At 41.3% G+C, this 14,515-nt stretch overlaps 1 protein-coding gene across 1 annotated transcript in view; it reads left to right on the top strand.

Moving 5' to 3' along the window:
- Positions 1-14,515, top strand: part of l(2)k05819 (transmembrane protein 94-like protein l(2)k05819) — a 429,313-nt gene that overhangs the window by 80,265 nt on the left and 334,533 nt on the right. Inside the window, exons 5-6 of the mRNA XM_070098525.1 lie at positions 341-415; positions 8,471-8,623. Coding sequence (XP_069954626.1) covers positions 341-415; positions 8,471-8,623 — 228 coding nt within the window. The remainder of the gene's footprint in view (positions 1-340; positions 416-8,470; positions 8,624-14,515) is intronic.

Genomic DNA, 14,515 nt, shown 5'->3' on the forward strand with positions numbered 1-14,515 from the left:
TCTCTCTCCTATGTGCGGGTTATTTGTGTATTGTTCCAGTCACGGTATTGTGCCTTTGTATTTTTTAAGGGACACTATCTTGCACCTCTTCATCTTTGGCAGACCCTGCCACCATTGAAGTGTCAGCCAGTGTGTCATCTGGTGTATCAGTGTCAGCCAGTGTATGAGTCTGTCACTCAGAATAAGTTTGGCTAAAGGCAACTTTAGTTGCATCAAGTTGTGCTTATTTTACAGGACACACTGATTAGAAATACTGCATTGAAAGATGCCATCTCTTTTTCCTCTTTGTATATGTATGTGGCTGTATAACTGAGATCTGAAAGTTAATTGCACCCTTCAGGCTTGATAGGAACCAGTGGCGCAATTGTCCGAGCACAAGATTGTGCCAGGGGAGAAGACTAGCACACATCTGTAGGTAAGTTACCTGTTAATGAATTATGTGGTTTAGAAATATGAAATATGCATTTCTGTGTAATGGTATGATGAGCCACCAAGAGCACAACCAGCATGCAGTCACATATCTTCTCATCTTTTAAAGATCACCACTGGGACTGTCTCACTCTTTTAGCCCAGTATACCTCCATCTGCTCTGTTTTCTATAGCTTCCTGTACTGTGAAATTTAAGAAAGCAGGAAGCACTAGCATGCTAGAAAACCACAAAGTACAGTTCAGTACATATATCAAAGGAAATGTTTTGCCATGAGGGTCTTCTTCAGTCCTAATACAGAGATAACTAAGAAACAAGTATGCAGTGGCAGGAGTCAGGTGGGTCCACCTGACTCCTGCCACTATATATACTTGTATCTTAGATATCTCTTCTCTGTATTAGGACTGAAGAAGTCACTCGTGGCAAAACGTTTCCTTTAATGTATGTACTGAACTGTACTTAAGTGTGTTTTCTCACATCTTGTTGGTATCACAATTCCATTTCTTACAGTCTTGCTGATCTCTCATATATGTAAAACCCTTGAACATGGGGAGTCAGCAGGGGTCATTTGGCACTCACACAAAAATGCATTTCTCATACTTCAAAACTACGTATTCTGTATTTGAGCACTGACAACCCAATAGAAACTTAACCAAGAGAACTCTAGGTATAAAGTGGAAGCTGGAAGCCCATGCCATGGCAAAGAGATAGGTATAAAGATGAGTCACAAGGATGATAGAAAATACTTTCTCAATCTTCAGGGTAGTAAAGAAATCAATGGGATATGGGACGTTGTTGAGATAGACTGCATATATATACAGTCTTAAGAGTAAGTATGAGAAAGCTCCAGAGACAGAAACCAGTAATACCACCATTTCAGTATGATTGAGGAAGAAGGCCAGGAGCCAAGATTCAACTCTCCACAAACACAGATGGTGAGTACTCATGGGAAGCAACTTTGCATAGTCTCGTGCAAAAGTCCCCCCTTTCTTCCCTGTGCCCAAGCAGACTATGAAGACCACCAGTGACAGTGTATGAGAGATCAAACTGACCTAGACTTTGTTGACACTCTTCCAGAAGTACAAACACAGTGTTATTTATGCTGGTAGGATATACTGTGCCCACCACTATGATTCTGTGACCTCAGTGACCTAATGCTGTGGTCACTTCTCTGTGGTGGTGGTTTTGAGTGACCTCGTACAAGGTCACATCACCATTGTAGTGAGTTTGAGTGACCTCATATTGCATCACCTCAATCATTCATGATGGTTTTCCTCTCATACTCTATCAGTCATGATTTGTTGTCTTGTTACACTCCACAGGATGGGTTTCTTGTCATACTTCATCAGACTTGATGGGTTGTCCTGTCATACATGATGGGTTTTCTGTCATACTCTGTCACACAGGATAGTTTTCATTCAGGGTAATGGAATTTATTAGCCTCAGCTGGGGGAGCCTTCAGTAAGGCAATTTGGATATTAACAATAATTTCAGTAGCTAATGGAAATTAAAGGTTCTCTGTAACATTAATATAAGTATATAGAGGCACTACAGTAGGTCTACTGGCTTATGCTAGTCAGATCTTCACACCCAACTATCTTCACCAGTATATTTGTCTCACCTATTTTTTAAAGCTACTCAAGCTATTACCTTCTATAATGCTACCTGGCAGTTTGTTCCTCTTGTTGACAACTACTGTTAAATCAGCATTTTACTGTGTCCTTTCCAAATCTGACTTTTTGCAACTTGAATTTGTTGTATCAGCCTCTTTTGTGGCTAGGTATCTTCACCACCCTAATAATATTTGCTTTATTCCTGCCTTCTGGTTATACACGTCAGTGACCTCTTAACCAAAACTCTGCCCCATTCGTGTGTTCGTTCGTACACCTGCACTGCAATGCTTTCCAGCATGAATTATACAGTGAGTCCAGTGGTGATACATGAATAATAACCTCCCTAATACATTAGCAGTTGTATAAGGAAGCATCCTATTATGAAACCTAACTCGAAACGCAAAATGTTTACCTTTTGCGAAAATGTTTAGTCTAATAACAGTGCTGTTATTGTATCATTATTGAATGACACATTTCACTCATGATGATAAGGCTAATTATAAATGTGTGTATGATAATTAATTAAGCTTTATGATTGAGGTGAGTGGGCCATTTGAGTCCATCAAATGTAAAATATGAGAAGATGCCAGTAGTTTACTTTACCCATCTGTCATGATATATTATGGTTCAGGTAAGTTTTGTTTCTGTTGTCTTCTTTTATCTATAAACCTTTGAAGGGGAGTGTCTTAATGATGTCTTCCTGATCCAAGGTTGTCTGCTGCTAGTGGCTAGTATCTTCAGAGCAGAGTTGTATGCTCTCCTTGCTGCTGTTGTCCATTGAAAGTAATTAAAACCTTTGTTCCTTTAATGCCCTTGTTGTTTATATGCATTGTTGACTGCCACATCTGTAGTACACAGAAAATAATAGTCACTTATTGGATCCCAGGATGTCTTTTGGTTTGAGGAAATGATTTTTATGAATGCCTCAGTAGGTACTGCAGTTCTGGACCTTCTAGTCTTCAAGAGGCACCTTCCATTTTCTGATTACTTTCCAGTACTAACTCAGCTCCTGTGAGAGCAGTAGCAGCAATGTTGGTTCTCATTAGTGACCAACCAACGTTTTTGAATCAAACCCCATAGGAGTTTTGACTACTTTTCCTCTGCTGCTGCTGGAAGTGGTACTGCCATCTGTGTGTACTGAACACATTGGACTTGCACAGTCATCTCATGGATGGGCACCCGGCACCACTCAGCGAAGATTGTCAGATGGTCTTGACAACCAAACATCTGATTATCTCCTTCATTATAGAGCATGCTAACTCCATTCCAGGTGTTTTCTTTTTCATCCAGTCTTCTTTCTAATAGTCCTAACTTTACTCCTGACTCTATTGTTTATTTTTTATTAATATTAATTTATTACATCAACTGTGACCAACTTGTCCCTTCTCCCTCTTTCAGATGTTTTTCCCTCAACATCTTCACCTTTCATCCCCTTCCCCCAACTATCACTGTTTACCTCTGTTGTTCAGTGTTTAATGCCACCTCTTGTAGATGTTTTTACCTCAACACCTGCACCTCTCCATCCTCCCCCACCATCACTGTTTACCTCTGTTGTTGGGTGTTTAATACCACCTCTGGCAGATGTTTTTCCCTCAACACCTGCACCTCTCCATCCTCCCCCCATCATCACTGCTTGCCTCTATGGTTCAGTGTTACCTCTTGCAGGTGTTTTTCCCTCAATGCCTGAACTTCTCCTCTCCCTCTGTTATGCAGTGTTCATTGTTACCTCTTGCAAGTGTTTTTCCCTCAACACCTGCACCTCTCCTCTCCCTCTGTTGTGTAGTGTTCAGTGTCACCTTTTTAGTCTCTGCATTCTCCAAGAATGTATTACAGCCTCTCCTCACTTAGTGATGTACTCATTTACCAACACCTCGGACTTATGACAGGTTTGCTGACCAGTATTCATACCTAAATAATGTATATTAGAGCCAATTTCCTCTATTTGTTCATTTCAGTGTACAGTACACTACTGTATAGATATTTAAAAAATATACCAGAAATGTTACAAATGGTGCAAAGGTGACATTTAAACAGTATCAAAGATGGTTGACACAAACTCACTACCATTATAGTATGCTCCTCACTTAGCGACGAATTTGTTTACCAACGTGGTCTTAGGAACGGAACTCCGTCATTAAGTAAGGAGAGGCTGTAACCAGAATGTATACTAATATTAAAAAATGCTGACTTGAATACAATATTCTAACATGCATCAGTACTATTAACTCAGAATGTCAATGGTCCATTGCCTTATTTGTATAAAGGCTGTACAGGTGCAGTTTATCAGAGTAATTCAGAGTCAAAGTCTTGACTTTACTTCTTCCAAGTCAAGGAATAATATACAGTATTGTAATATCATGATGCTTTTTTCTTGTAATAATATTGAAGAAATATTGTCATGTACTTTTTAATTTGCATATAAGAAGAGTCTAATTCTTTATATACTCCCAAGATCTCAGCTGCTAAAAATATGTTGAAGTTCTCTCTTTTTAAACAATGCATTTAATGTTATCATTGAGAAGACTTGCAGTTAGTAAGACTTGTAATTTTGAGAGTATATTTTTCTACTGGAATTATTTCTTACGTATTTGTTCCACGATGAGTGATTTTCTATGGAAAATTTTAATTAACTTTATGAATCAAGTTTATTAGCCCTTAAACGGTCCAAACGTATACAGTGGACCCCCGATCAGCTCCCAATGCTACCAATTATGTAAGTGTATTTATGTAAGTGCATTTGTATGTGTATGTTTGGGGTCTGAAGTGGACTAATCTAATTCACAATATTCCTTATGGGAACAAATTCGGTCAGTACTGGCACCTGAACTTACTTCTGGAATGAAATAATATCGTAAACCAGGGGTCTACTGTATATACGTTCTCGCGTAGTGCCCCAAACGTATATATACGTTTTATTTTTCATTCATTCAAAATTGGCATGATAGGCCTGAGTCGCCTAGACATGAGAGAATGGGTGTGCGCATTCAGTGTGCATGGTATACAAAAAAATCTGGGACGTCTGGGTACCACATGGTAGGACCAGTTACATTCATCTCCATCTTGGGTCAACATCATGGCACATCCTCGTGATTCACTCACGCCTCATCGTATTAACACTCTACTATTCGAGGAAAGTGATATAGATAGTGAGTTTAGTGGATTTGACACCAATGTAATATTCAAGGAATTAGTGAAAATGTCAACGATAACCCAGATGACCCTCAGCCCATCACCTCTGGGGTAGCCACACCTGACCCTGGGCCAATCACCTCTGGGGTAGCCAGTGTGGCCACAGCAGACCCTTGGCCAAGCACTTCTGGGGTGGCCAGTGTGGCCACACAAGACCCTGGGCCAAGCACCTCTGGAGTGGCGAGTGTTACCCATAGGCAAATTCGCAAGAGGAAACTATCATTTTCCCGGTGTTTTAGTGATAGTGAAAGTGATGTAAGTGATGATGAGATTGATTTTATGCTATTCGAGGATTCGTCTAGTGATAGTGAAGTTCATTATTCACCAGTGAAGCATACTTTTAGGCGTCGTTATCTACGTTCAGGCAGTGTGCCATATGCACTCCCCAAAGGTCGTGGCAGGGCACGTTCCAAAACCCCGGCCACTGATAGTGAAAGTGATCATGAAGGCAAGTATGCGGGGATGAAGGAAGTAGTGGTGGGTGGCATGGTGCCTAGACCACATGGTGCAGTGGGTGGACAGACAAAGGACCGCTCGGCATCCCCTCAACCATGTGCTGCCTCCACTCCTGTCCCTCCTCCTGCTCCCCCTCGCCCCATGCCACAGGTCCACCCTGCACCATGTGATCATGAGTGGAACTGGACACAAAGTATATTCGTGCCACAGAATGTCCAATAACGAATGAGTCTACAGAGATAGACTATTTCCAGTTGTACTTTGACGAGCCTATAATGAACTTGATAGTGACCCAGACAAACACTTATTACCGATATGTCATGGACAACATAACAGAGGCTGGAGAATCATCATGGCTGCACAGGTGGAAGGACACAACAGTGGCTGAAATGTATTTATTCTTTGCCACTGTCATCCTTATGCCACATATCTGTAAGAACAATATATGTAATTACTGGTCCACAGACCACTTCATCAGTACTCCAGTTTTCCGTGACCTCCTTCCCTGCAACAGATTCACTCTGTTGCTATGAATGTTGCACTTCTTAGACAGAAATACGCCAAACAGAAATGACCTTCTATACAAAATCCGGGAAGTGTTTATGTATTTGAAGCAGAAATTCAGTGCATACTTTTATCCCTTCAAGAACATTGTTGTTGATGAGTCCTTGATTCTGTTCAAGGGACGCTTGTCATTCAAGCAATATATACCGAGCAAACTTTTTGTTATGTGTGACTGTGAGGGTGGTCTTGTGTTGGATGTTATTGTATACACCGGGAGAAACACACTCGATGATGACAGATGGATGTTGGGCATTTCCGGTGATGTTGTTCGCAAGATGATGGAACCATACCTTGGCAAGGGCCATACATTGTACACAGACAACTGGTATACAAGCCCAATGCTCACTGATTTCCTACATGTGGAACAGTGAGAAGGAATAGGAAACATATGCCAATGTTCAGTGGAGGCAGTGTTGAAGGTGCAGTGCAAGTGTTTCATGCTAATGACATCATGGCACTGGCGTGGCATGACAAACGGGACGTGACATTGCTGTCAACCATCCACAGAAACGAGATGGTACAGACAGACAGACTGAGCAAGTTCAACAAAGAACCTATTGTAAAGCCAGCTGCTGTCGTGGACTATACGAACAATATGCGACTAGTTGACAAGTGTGACATGATGATAGAGTTTGTTGACTGTGTTCGTAGGAGTCGCAAGTGGTATATAAAACTGTTTTTTCACCTTGTAGACATTGCAGTGCTCAATGCATTCAATATGTACGAAATAAAGACTGGAAAACGACAATGTTTTGCAGAATTCTCTCTGAATGTTGTCAAACAGATAGCAAGAAAGTATGGTACCACACCTGTACCTGCCCCTTTACAGTGACCTGTCACACCACAATCTGACCCTCAACCACAGCCAGTGGGAGAAGTGCCAGACCGAATCACTTCTAACTGTCACTATCTGGTAGCAATACCACCTACCCAAAAGAAGAAGAATGCCCAGAAAAAGTGTGTTGTGTGTGCTACCACCAAAAAAAAATGACCCCAACAGCGGAAGGACACATGGTTCATTTGTCACCAGTGTGGGGTGGCACTCTGTATGAATCCATGCTTCATGGAGTATCATACAATCGTGGAGTTCTAGAAACATAAGTAGGACATGTAAATACTTGTATATAGTTATAGATAATAGAATGTGATTCAGCCAGGTGTGCAGAATCACCTGTCAGTGTGTACATGTGTATTTATGACAATTTCTTATATTATATTGGTGTATAAACAACAATTGGCATTGAAATCAAAAGATTTGCCATAAAACATAATTATCATATCATGAAAACCAAGAAAATTAAAAAAAAAAAAAGGGAAGAAAATGGCAAATATGTAGAATTTCTGCAAGCGGCAGCGCTCCACGTTGCCGTCAGGTGATCACCAAGTGCCAACTTCGTGGCCTCATATCTCGGTAAGTACTGACCCTAAATTTTTTTTTATTCTAAAACACTTAAAAAAATGTGCTCTTTTTTTTCTATATATATTTTTTTTTTTTTTTCAAAATATTTGGGGCGCTGCGCGAGTGAATGTATATATACGTTTGGACGATGAAAATAAATGGTATAAAATACCGACACACTGGAAACATAAACACATATGCAGTTTAATGTGATCCTTTATTGACAACGTTTTGCCCACACAGTGGGCTTTTTCAAGTCATACACAGATCTACCTGGGGTGGAAGGTATGGGAGTATTTATAGTCAGGTTCACCTGACCTCAACATTCTGAACCTGACTATAAATACTCCCGTACCTTCCACCCCAGGTAGATCTGTGTATGACTTGAAAAAGCTCACTGTGTGGGCGAAACGTTGTCAATAAAGGATCACATTAAACTGCATATGTGTTTGTTTCCATATGTTTGGACCGTTTAAGGGTTAAGCGATATACATGTATATGATTAGTAAATAACATGGACATTCACAGAGTTTATTTTACATTGTGTACACAATGTGTCTGCTGATAATTAAAATGTAATTTTTAATTACATTGCAAATGATTATTCAAACCTTTGTAAGTACTTTGAGTTTGTTGCTTATTACAGTACTGTACTATTTTCTTTGGCTGTGCATATACTGTGATGGATTGTTTCAACTGTTGCTCTGCGTAGTTTATCACCCTCCCGTTTGGGTTTAGCGCTTTCGTGTGAACATAACAATTTACATAATTTATTTTGTCCCTTCAGCGTATAAAATTAAGATGATTTTTAATCCACCTCAGAAGTTCTCTGGAGGTGTCTCGTGCACTCAGCCACTCTGCACCATCAGCTATAAACTTAGAAGTTGCTCAAGTCAAGTTTGATGAGGAAGTTTCCATCTGTTCGGAATTCTCACAGTCTCAGACCTCATACCTGGTGGCTGAGGAGGACCACAGGTGAGAAGTACACTCATGCTTCCCTCGTATCATTTGTCTTTTACTTTCCATTGAGTGGAAGTAAAAATTATCTTATGAATTATGTATAGAAATGATATCAGCTTGCAGAGAAGCAGTATCATTGCTGCACATCCTGCAGTTGCTGCAGCTGAGGCAGCCTTGCATGGCACAGTGATTCTGCTTCTTTGTTAACAGTGCTTTTCTGTCTTTGTCACATTAGAGTACTGTGAAATTGTGCAACTTTTGGCATATTCAGGTACCAGATGATCATTGTTATATATACCTTCCCCCGCTCTGGTTTCCACGTGATAATTTGAGAAAACTTTTTCTGATTGGCTGCAAACTAACAGTGCCAGATTGTTACTGAAGCATTTAGGTATCTTTTTTCTCTTTCTTTTTTTTAATTAAATGGTGTAGCATATTCCCCATAAAACATCTTGACTATGCCTAATTTCAGTGGGGGATGTATATTATGAGAAGAATGATTCCCTTTAAGATTAGACTGTGTACTTCAGATTTTCTAACCTACTAACATGGAATTGTTGGCTTCCATCCTGTGTCTGGAGAATGATTCTCCTGGTTGGCATCAAACTTTTAATGCCAGTTTGTTTTCCTCAACAGATGGTTTAGGTTATTACTCAGTTGTAAGTCACAATTTGCTTTTGATTTCCACTCAGTAATTGGGAACACCTCTTGTTAGCTTAACCCTTTCAGGGTCGAGGGGCCCTCTCCTAAACTTGTTCTCAGGGTCGAAAACTTTTCGGAAAAAAAAAAATCTTCTAAAATGATAGAGAATCTTTTCCCGATCATAATGACACCAGAAGTATGAAATTTGATTGAAAACTTACAGAATTATGCTCTCGCGAAGTTTGCGGTCTCGACGATATTTATGCATCGATTTCTCCCACTTTGAGCCCTATTTTCAGCCAATTCCAGTGTACTAATTGACAAAGATCATATCTATTTTGCTAGAACTCCATTTTTCTATCGAATGAGTGCAAGAAACCACCCATTTACTGGTATCAACTATCCAATAAAGTGGTCAGAAATTGGCAATTTTGCCATTTTCACACAAATTTCAGAAGAAGCCAATTTCCAAATAGGGTCCAGAATAAACAAGACAGACATTCCTGGCATTTAAGTAACATTTTCTCTGTTCATTAGTCACATCCCCAGGCCCTTCTTACATCTCTTTTGCTTTCCACTTTGAATTTTTATTCTCACAAAAAAAATAGAAGATATACTGTTATGCAGACAACTGCATTACTGTAGAAATGGTATAAATAATATCAACGCACTTTTGAAAGAATATTAGACTCATCAATTGATGTGTATTGGATGTTTGACGTGATTTGTTTACTTTTGAACTTCGGTAAAAATCGAACATTTCTGCTACTGTGAGCTCAATTTCAAGGTACGTTTACCTGGAGTTTACCTGGAGAGAGTTTCGGGGGTCAATGCCCCCGCGGCCCGGTCTGTGACCAGGCCTCCTGGTGGATCAGCGCCTGATCAACCAGGCTGTTGCTGCTGGCTGCACGCAAACCAACGTACGAGCCACAGCCCGGCTGATCAGGAACTGACTTTAGGTGCTTGTCCAGTGCCAGCTTGAAGACTGCCAGGGGTCTGTTGGTAATCCCCCTTATGAGTGCTGGGAGGCAGTTGAACAGTCTCGGGCCCCTGACACTTATTGTATGGTCTCTTAACGTGCTAGTGACACCCCTGCTTTTCATTGGGGGGATGGTGCATCGTCTGCCAAGTCTTTTGCTTTCGTAGTGAGTGATTTTCGTGTGCAAGTTCGGTACTAGTCCCTCTAGGATTTTCCAGGTGTATATAATCATGTATCTCTCCCTCCTGCGTTCCAGGGAATACAGGTTTAGAAACCTCAAGCGCTCCCAGTAATTGAGGTGTTTTATCTCCGTTATGCGCGCCGTGAAAGTTCTCTGTACATTTTCTAGGTCGGCAATTTCACCTGCCTTGAAAGGTGCTGTTAGAGTGCAGCAATATTCCAGCCTAGATAGAACAAGTGACCTGAAGAGTGTCATCATGGGCTTGGCCTCCCTAGTTTTGAAGGTTCTCATTATCCATCCTGTCATTTTTCTAGCAGATGCGATTGATACAATGTTATGGTCCTTGAAGGTGAGATCCTCCGACATAATCACTCCCAGGTCTTTGACGTTGGTGTTTCGCTCTATTTTGTGGCCAGAATTTGTTTTGTACTCTGATGAAGATTTAATTTCCTCATGTTTACCATATCTGAGTAATTGAAATTTCTCATCGTTGAACTTCATATTGTTTTCTGCAGCCCACTGAAAGATTTGGTTGATGTCCGCCTGGAGCCTTGCAGTGTCTGCAATGGAAGACACTGTCATGCAGATTCGGGTGTCATCTGCAAAGGAAGACACGGTGCTGTGGCTGACATCCTTGTCTATGTCGGATATGAGGATGAGGAACAAGATGGGAGCTAGTACTGTGCCTTGTGGAACAGAGCTTTTCACCGTAGCTGCCTCGGACTTTACTCTGTTGACGACTACTCTCTGTGTTCTGTTAGTGAGGAAATTATAGATCCATCGACCGACTTTTCCTGTTATTCCTTTAGCGCGCATTTTGTGCGCTATTACGCCATGGTCACACTTGTCGAAGGCTTTTGCAAAGTCTGTATATATTACATCTGCATTCTTTTTGTCTTCTAGTGCATTTAGGACCTTGTCGTAGTGATCCAGTAGTTGAGACAGACAGGAGCGACCTGTTCTAAACCCATGTTGCCCTGGGTTGTGTAACTGATGGGTTTCTAGATGGGTGGTGATCTTGCTTCTTAGGACCCTTTCAAAGATTTTTATGATATGGGATGTTAGTGCTATTGGTCTGTAGTTCTTTGCTGTTGCTTTACTGCCCCCTTTGTGGAGTGGGGCTATGTCTGTTGTTTTTAGTAACTGAGGGACGACCCCCGTGTCCATGCTCCCTCTCCATAGGATGGAAAAGGCTCGTGATAGGGGCTTCTTGCAGTTCTTGATGAACACAGAGTTCCATGAGTCTGGCCCTGGGGCAGAGTGCATGGGCATGTCATTTATCGCCTGTTCGAAGTCATTTGGCGTCAGGATAACATCGGATAGGCTTGTGTTAATCAAATTTTGTGGCTCTCTCATAAAAAATTCATTTTGATCTTCGACTCTCAGTCTGGTTAGCGGCTTGCTAAAAACTGAGTCATATTGGGACTTGAGTAGCTCACTCATTTCCTTGCTGTCATCTGTGTAGGACCCATCTTGTTTAAGTAGGGGCCCAATACTGGGCGTTGTTCTCGATTTTGATTTGGCATAGGAGAAGAAATACTTTGGGTTTCTTTCGATTTCATTTATAGCTTTTAGTTCTTCCCGCGATTCCTGACTCCTAAAGGATTCTTTTAGCTTAAGTTCGATGCTTGCTATTTCTCTGACCAGTGTCTCCCTGCGCATTTCAGATATATTGACCTCTTTTAGCCGCTCTGTTATTCTTTTCCGTCGCCTGTAAAGGGAGCGCCTGTCTCTTTCTATTTTACATCTACTCCTCCTTTTTCTTAGAGGAATAAGCCTTGTGCATACATCGAGTGCCACCGAGTTAATCTGTTCTAGGCATAAGTTTGGGTCTGTGTTGCTTAGTATATCTTCCCAGCTTATATCGGTTAGGACTTGGTTTACTTGGTCCCACTTTATGTTTTTGTTATTGAAGTTGAATTTGGTGAATGCTCCCTCGTGACTAGTCTCATTTTGTCGGTCTGGGGCTCCTCGCATACATGTCTGAACCTCAATTATGTTGTGATCTGAGTATATTGTTTTTGATATGGTGACATTTCTTATCAGATCATCATTGTTAGTGAATATGAGGTCTAGTGTATTCTCCAGTCTAGTAGGCTCTATTATTTGCTGGTTTAAATTGAATTTTGTGCAGAGATTTAAAAGCTCGTGTGAGTGTGAGTTTTCATCAGAGCTGCCTCCTGGTGTTATTTCTGCAACAATATTATTTGCTATATTCCTCCATTTTAGGTGCCTTAAGTTGAAATCCCCCAGGAGCAAGATGTTGGGTGCAGGAGCTGGAAGATTTTCCAGACAGTGGTCAATTTTTAACAGCTGTTCCTGGAATTGCTGGGATGTTGCATCCGGAGGCTTGTAGACTACCACAATGACTAGGTTTTGGTTCTCGACCTTTACTGCTAAAACTTCCACTACGTCATTTGAGGCATTAAGCAGTTCTGTGCAAACAAGTGACTCTGCAATGTACAGGCCAACCCCCCCCCTTTTGCCTGTTCACTCTGTCACATCTGTATAGGTTGTAACCTGGGATCCATATTTCATTGTCCAAGTGATCCTTTATGTGGGTCTCAGTGAAAGCCGCGAACATTGCCTTTGCCTCTGCAAGCAGTCCACGGATGAAAGGTATTTTGTTGTTTGTTGCTGGCTTTAGACCCTGTATATTTGCAAAGAAGAATGTTATCGGACTGGTGGTATTGTTGGTACTGGGGGGGGATTTTTTTTCCGGCATTAGTATCTGTATCTGTTGGTTTGGAGTGGAGGCCATCGACTGTGGTTCCACTCCAGGAATGACTGGATTTGGTGTACGATTTCTGCCATTTCCTGCCAGTTTTTTTTCCTTCCTGGCACTAAAAAACCTCTCCCTCTTGAGTGGCTGTGGCTACCCAGGTTTTCCCATGGCCTGGATGTTTTGTATCTTTTTGTCCCCTTTAGATGGTATGCCTGGCAATTTAAGTTATAGCACAGTCTTTCCTGTACTGAAGAGGTACACATTTCAGGGTGAAAAAGCTTACAGGAAGGGAGTTTGCATTTTCCTGTTGTCATATGGGCATGGCATTTTCTAGGGTGGTCATAGTTGCACGTCCCATCTGTTTTTCCAGATTTCCCATGCCAGCAGATACCAAGTGCATAGTATGTGCACAGGCTTGGTTTCCGCTTGCCTTGGGTTTCTGTGACTGTATTCCCTGTTGGTGCATGTTTCCCTGTCTTACTTCTATCCTCCCTAGCACCAACAATGGAGCTCCCACCAGTTGTTTTTGGTAATTTATCCTCACTATTGCTATTGGAGTCCTCTTGTTTGCTATTTCCTGCGGTATTTCTAGTTTGCAATATTGGTTTTATCTTATCTTTGACTACACTTGTTTCCCTACTATGGCTCCTGTCCCCTATGAGGTCATTTATATGTATTCCTTCCTGCGTATAATTCCCGACTACCTGGACAAAATCTCCAGCTTCACCATTACTGTCTCCCAGGACAGTATCTCCAGCTTCACCATTTCTGTCTCCCAGGACAGCACCTCCAGCTTCACCATTACTGTCTCCCAGGACAGTATCTCCAGCTTCACCATTTCTGTCTCCCAGGACAGCACCTCCAGCTTCACCATTACTGTCTCCCAGGACAGCACTATCAGCCCCACATTTACTGACTACCAGGACTTCATCTCCAGCCTTACAGTTTCTGACTACATGGCCAGTATCAAGGGCAGTACCATTCAGCCCAGACTTTTTATGTTCCCATCTGTTGTAGAAAGCTTCCAGGTTTTCTATGAAAGCAGCTTTGATGTTGTCCTCTTTTAATACCCTTGTGATTTTAGTCCACAGATTTTCCTCATTTGGGCATACCCAGAAACACTTCTCTGTTTTAATACTGCTTGTAGCTAGTTCTGGGATATCTGCACAAGGGGCGTGACACCAATTTCCACAAAAATGACAATTTATCCATGTGGAAGCCCGTTTGTTTGACTGACCACAGACTACACACAGCTTCATAATGATTTGAATGGTTGATTTACTGCAATTCTACTAGCAACCTCTTGAATATTATATTAATAACCTTAAATGAAGCTCTAGCTATTTGTATTTCTGTTTCTAACTCTTTTTGTATATTGGA

Source organism: Cherax quadricarinatus, chromosome 62 (assembly GCF_038502225.1).
Source record: "Cherax quadricarinatus isolate ZL_2023a chromosome 62, ASM3850222v1, whole genome shotgun sequence".
Lineage (NCBI taxonomy): Eukaryota > Metazoa > Arthropoda > Malacostraca > Decapoda > Parastacidae > Cherax > Cherax quadricarinatus.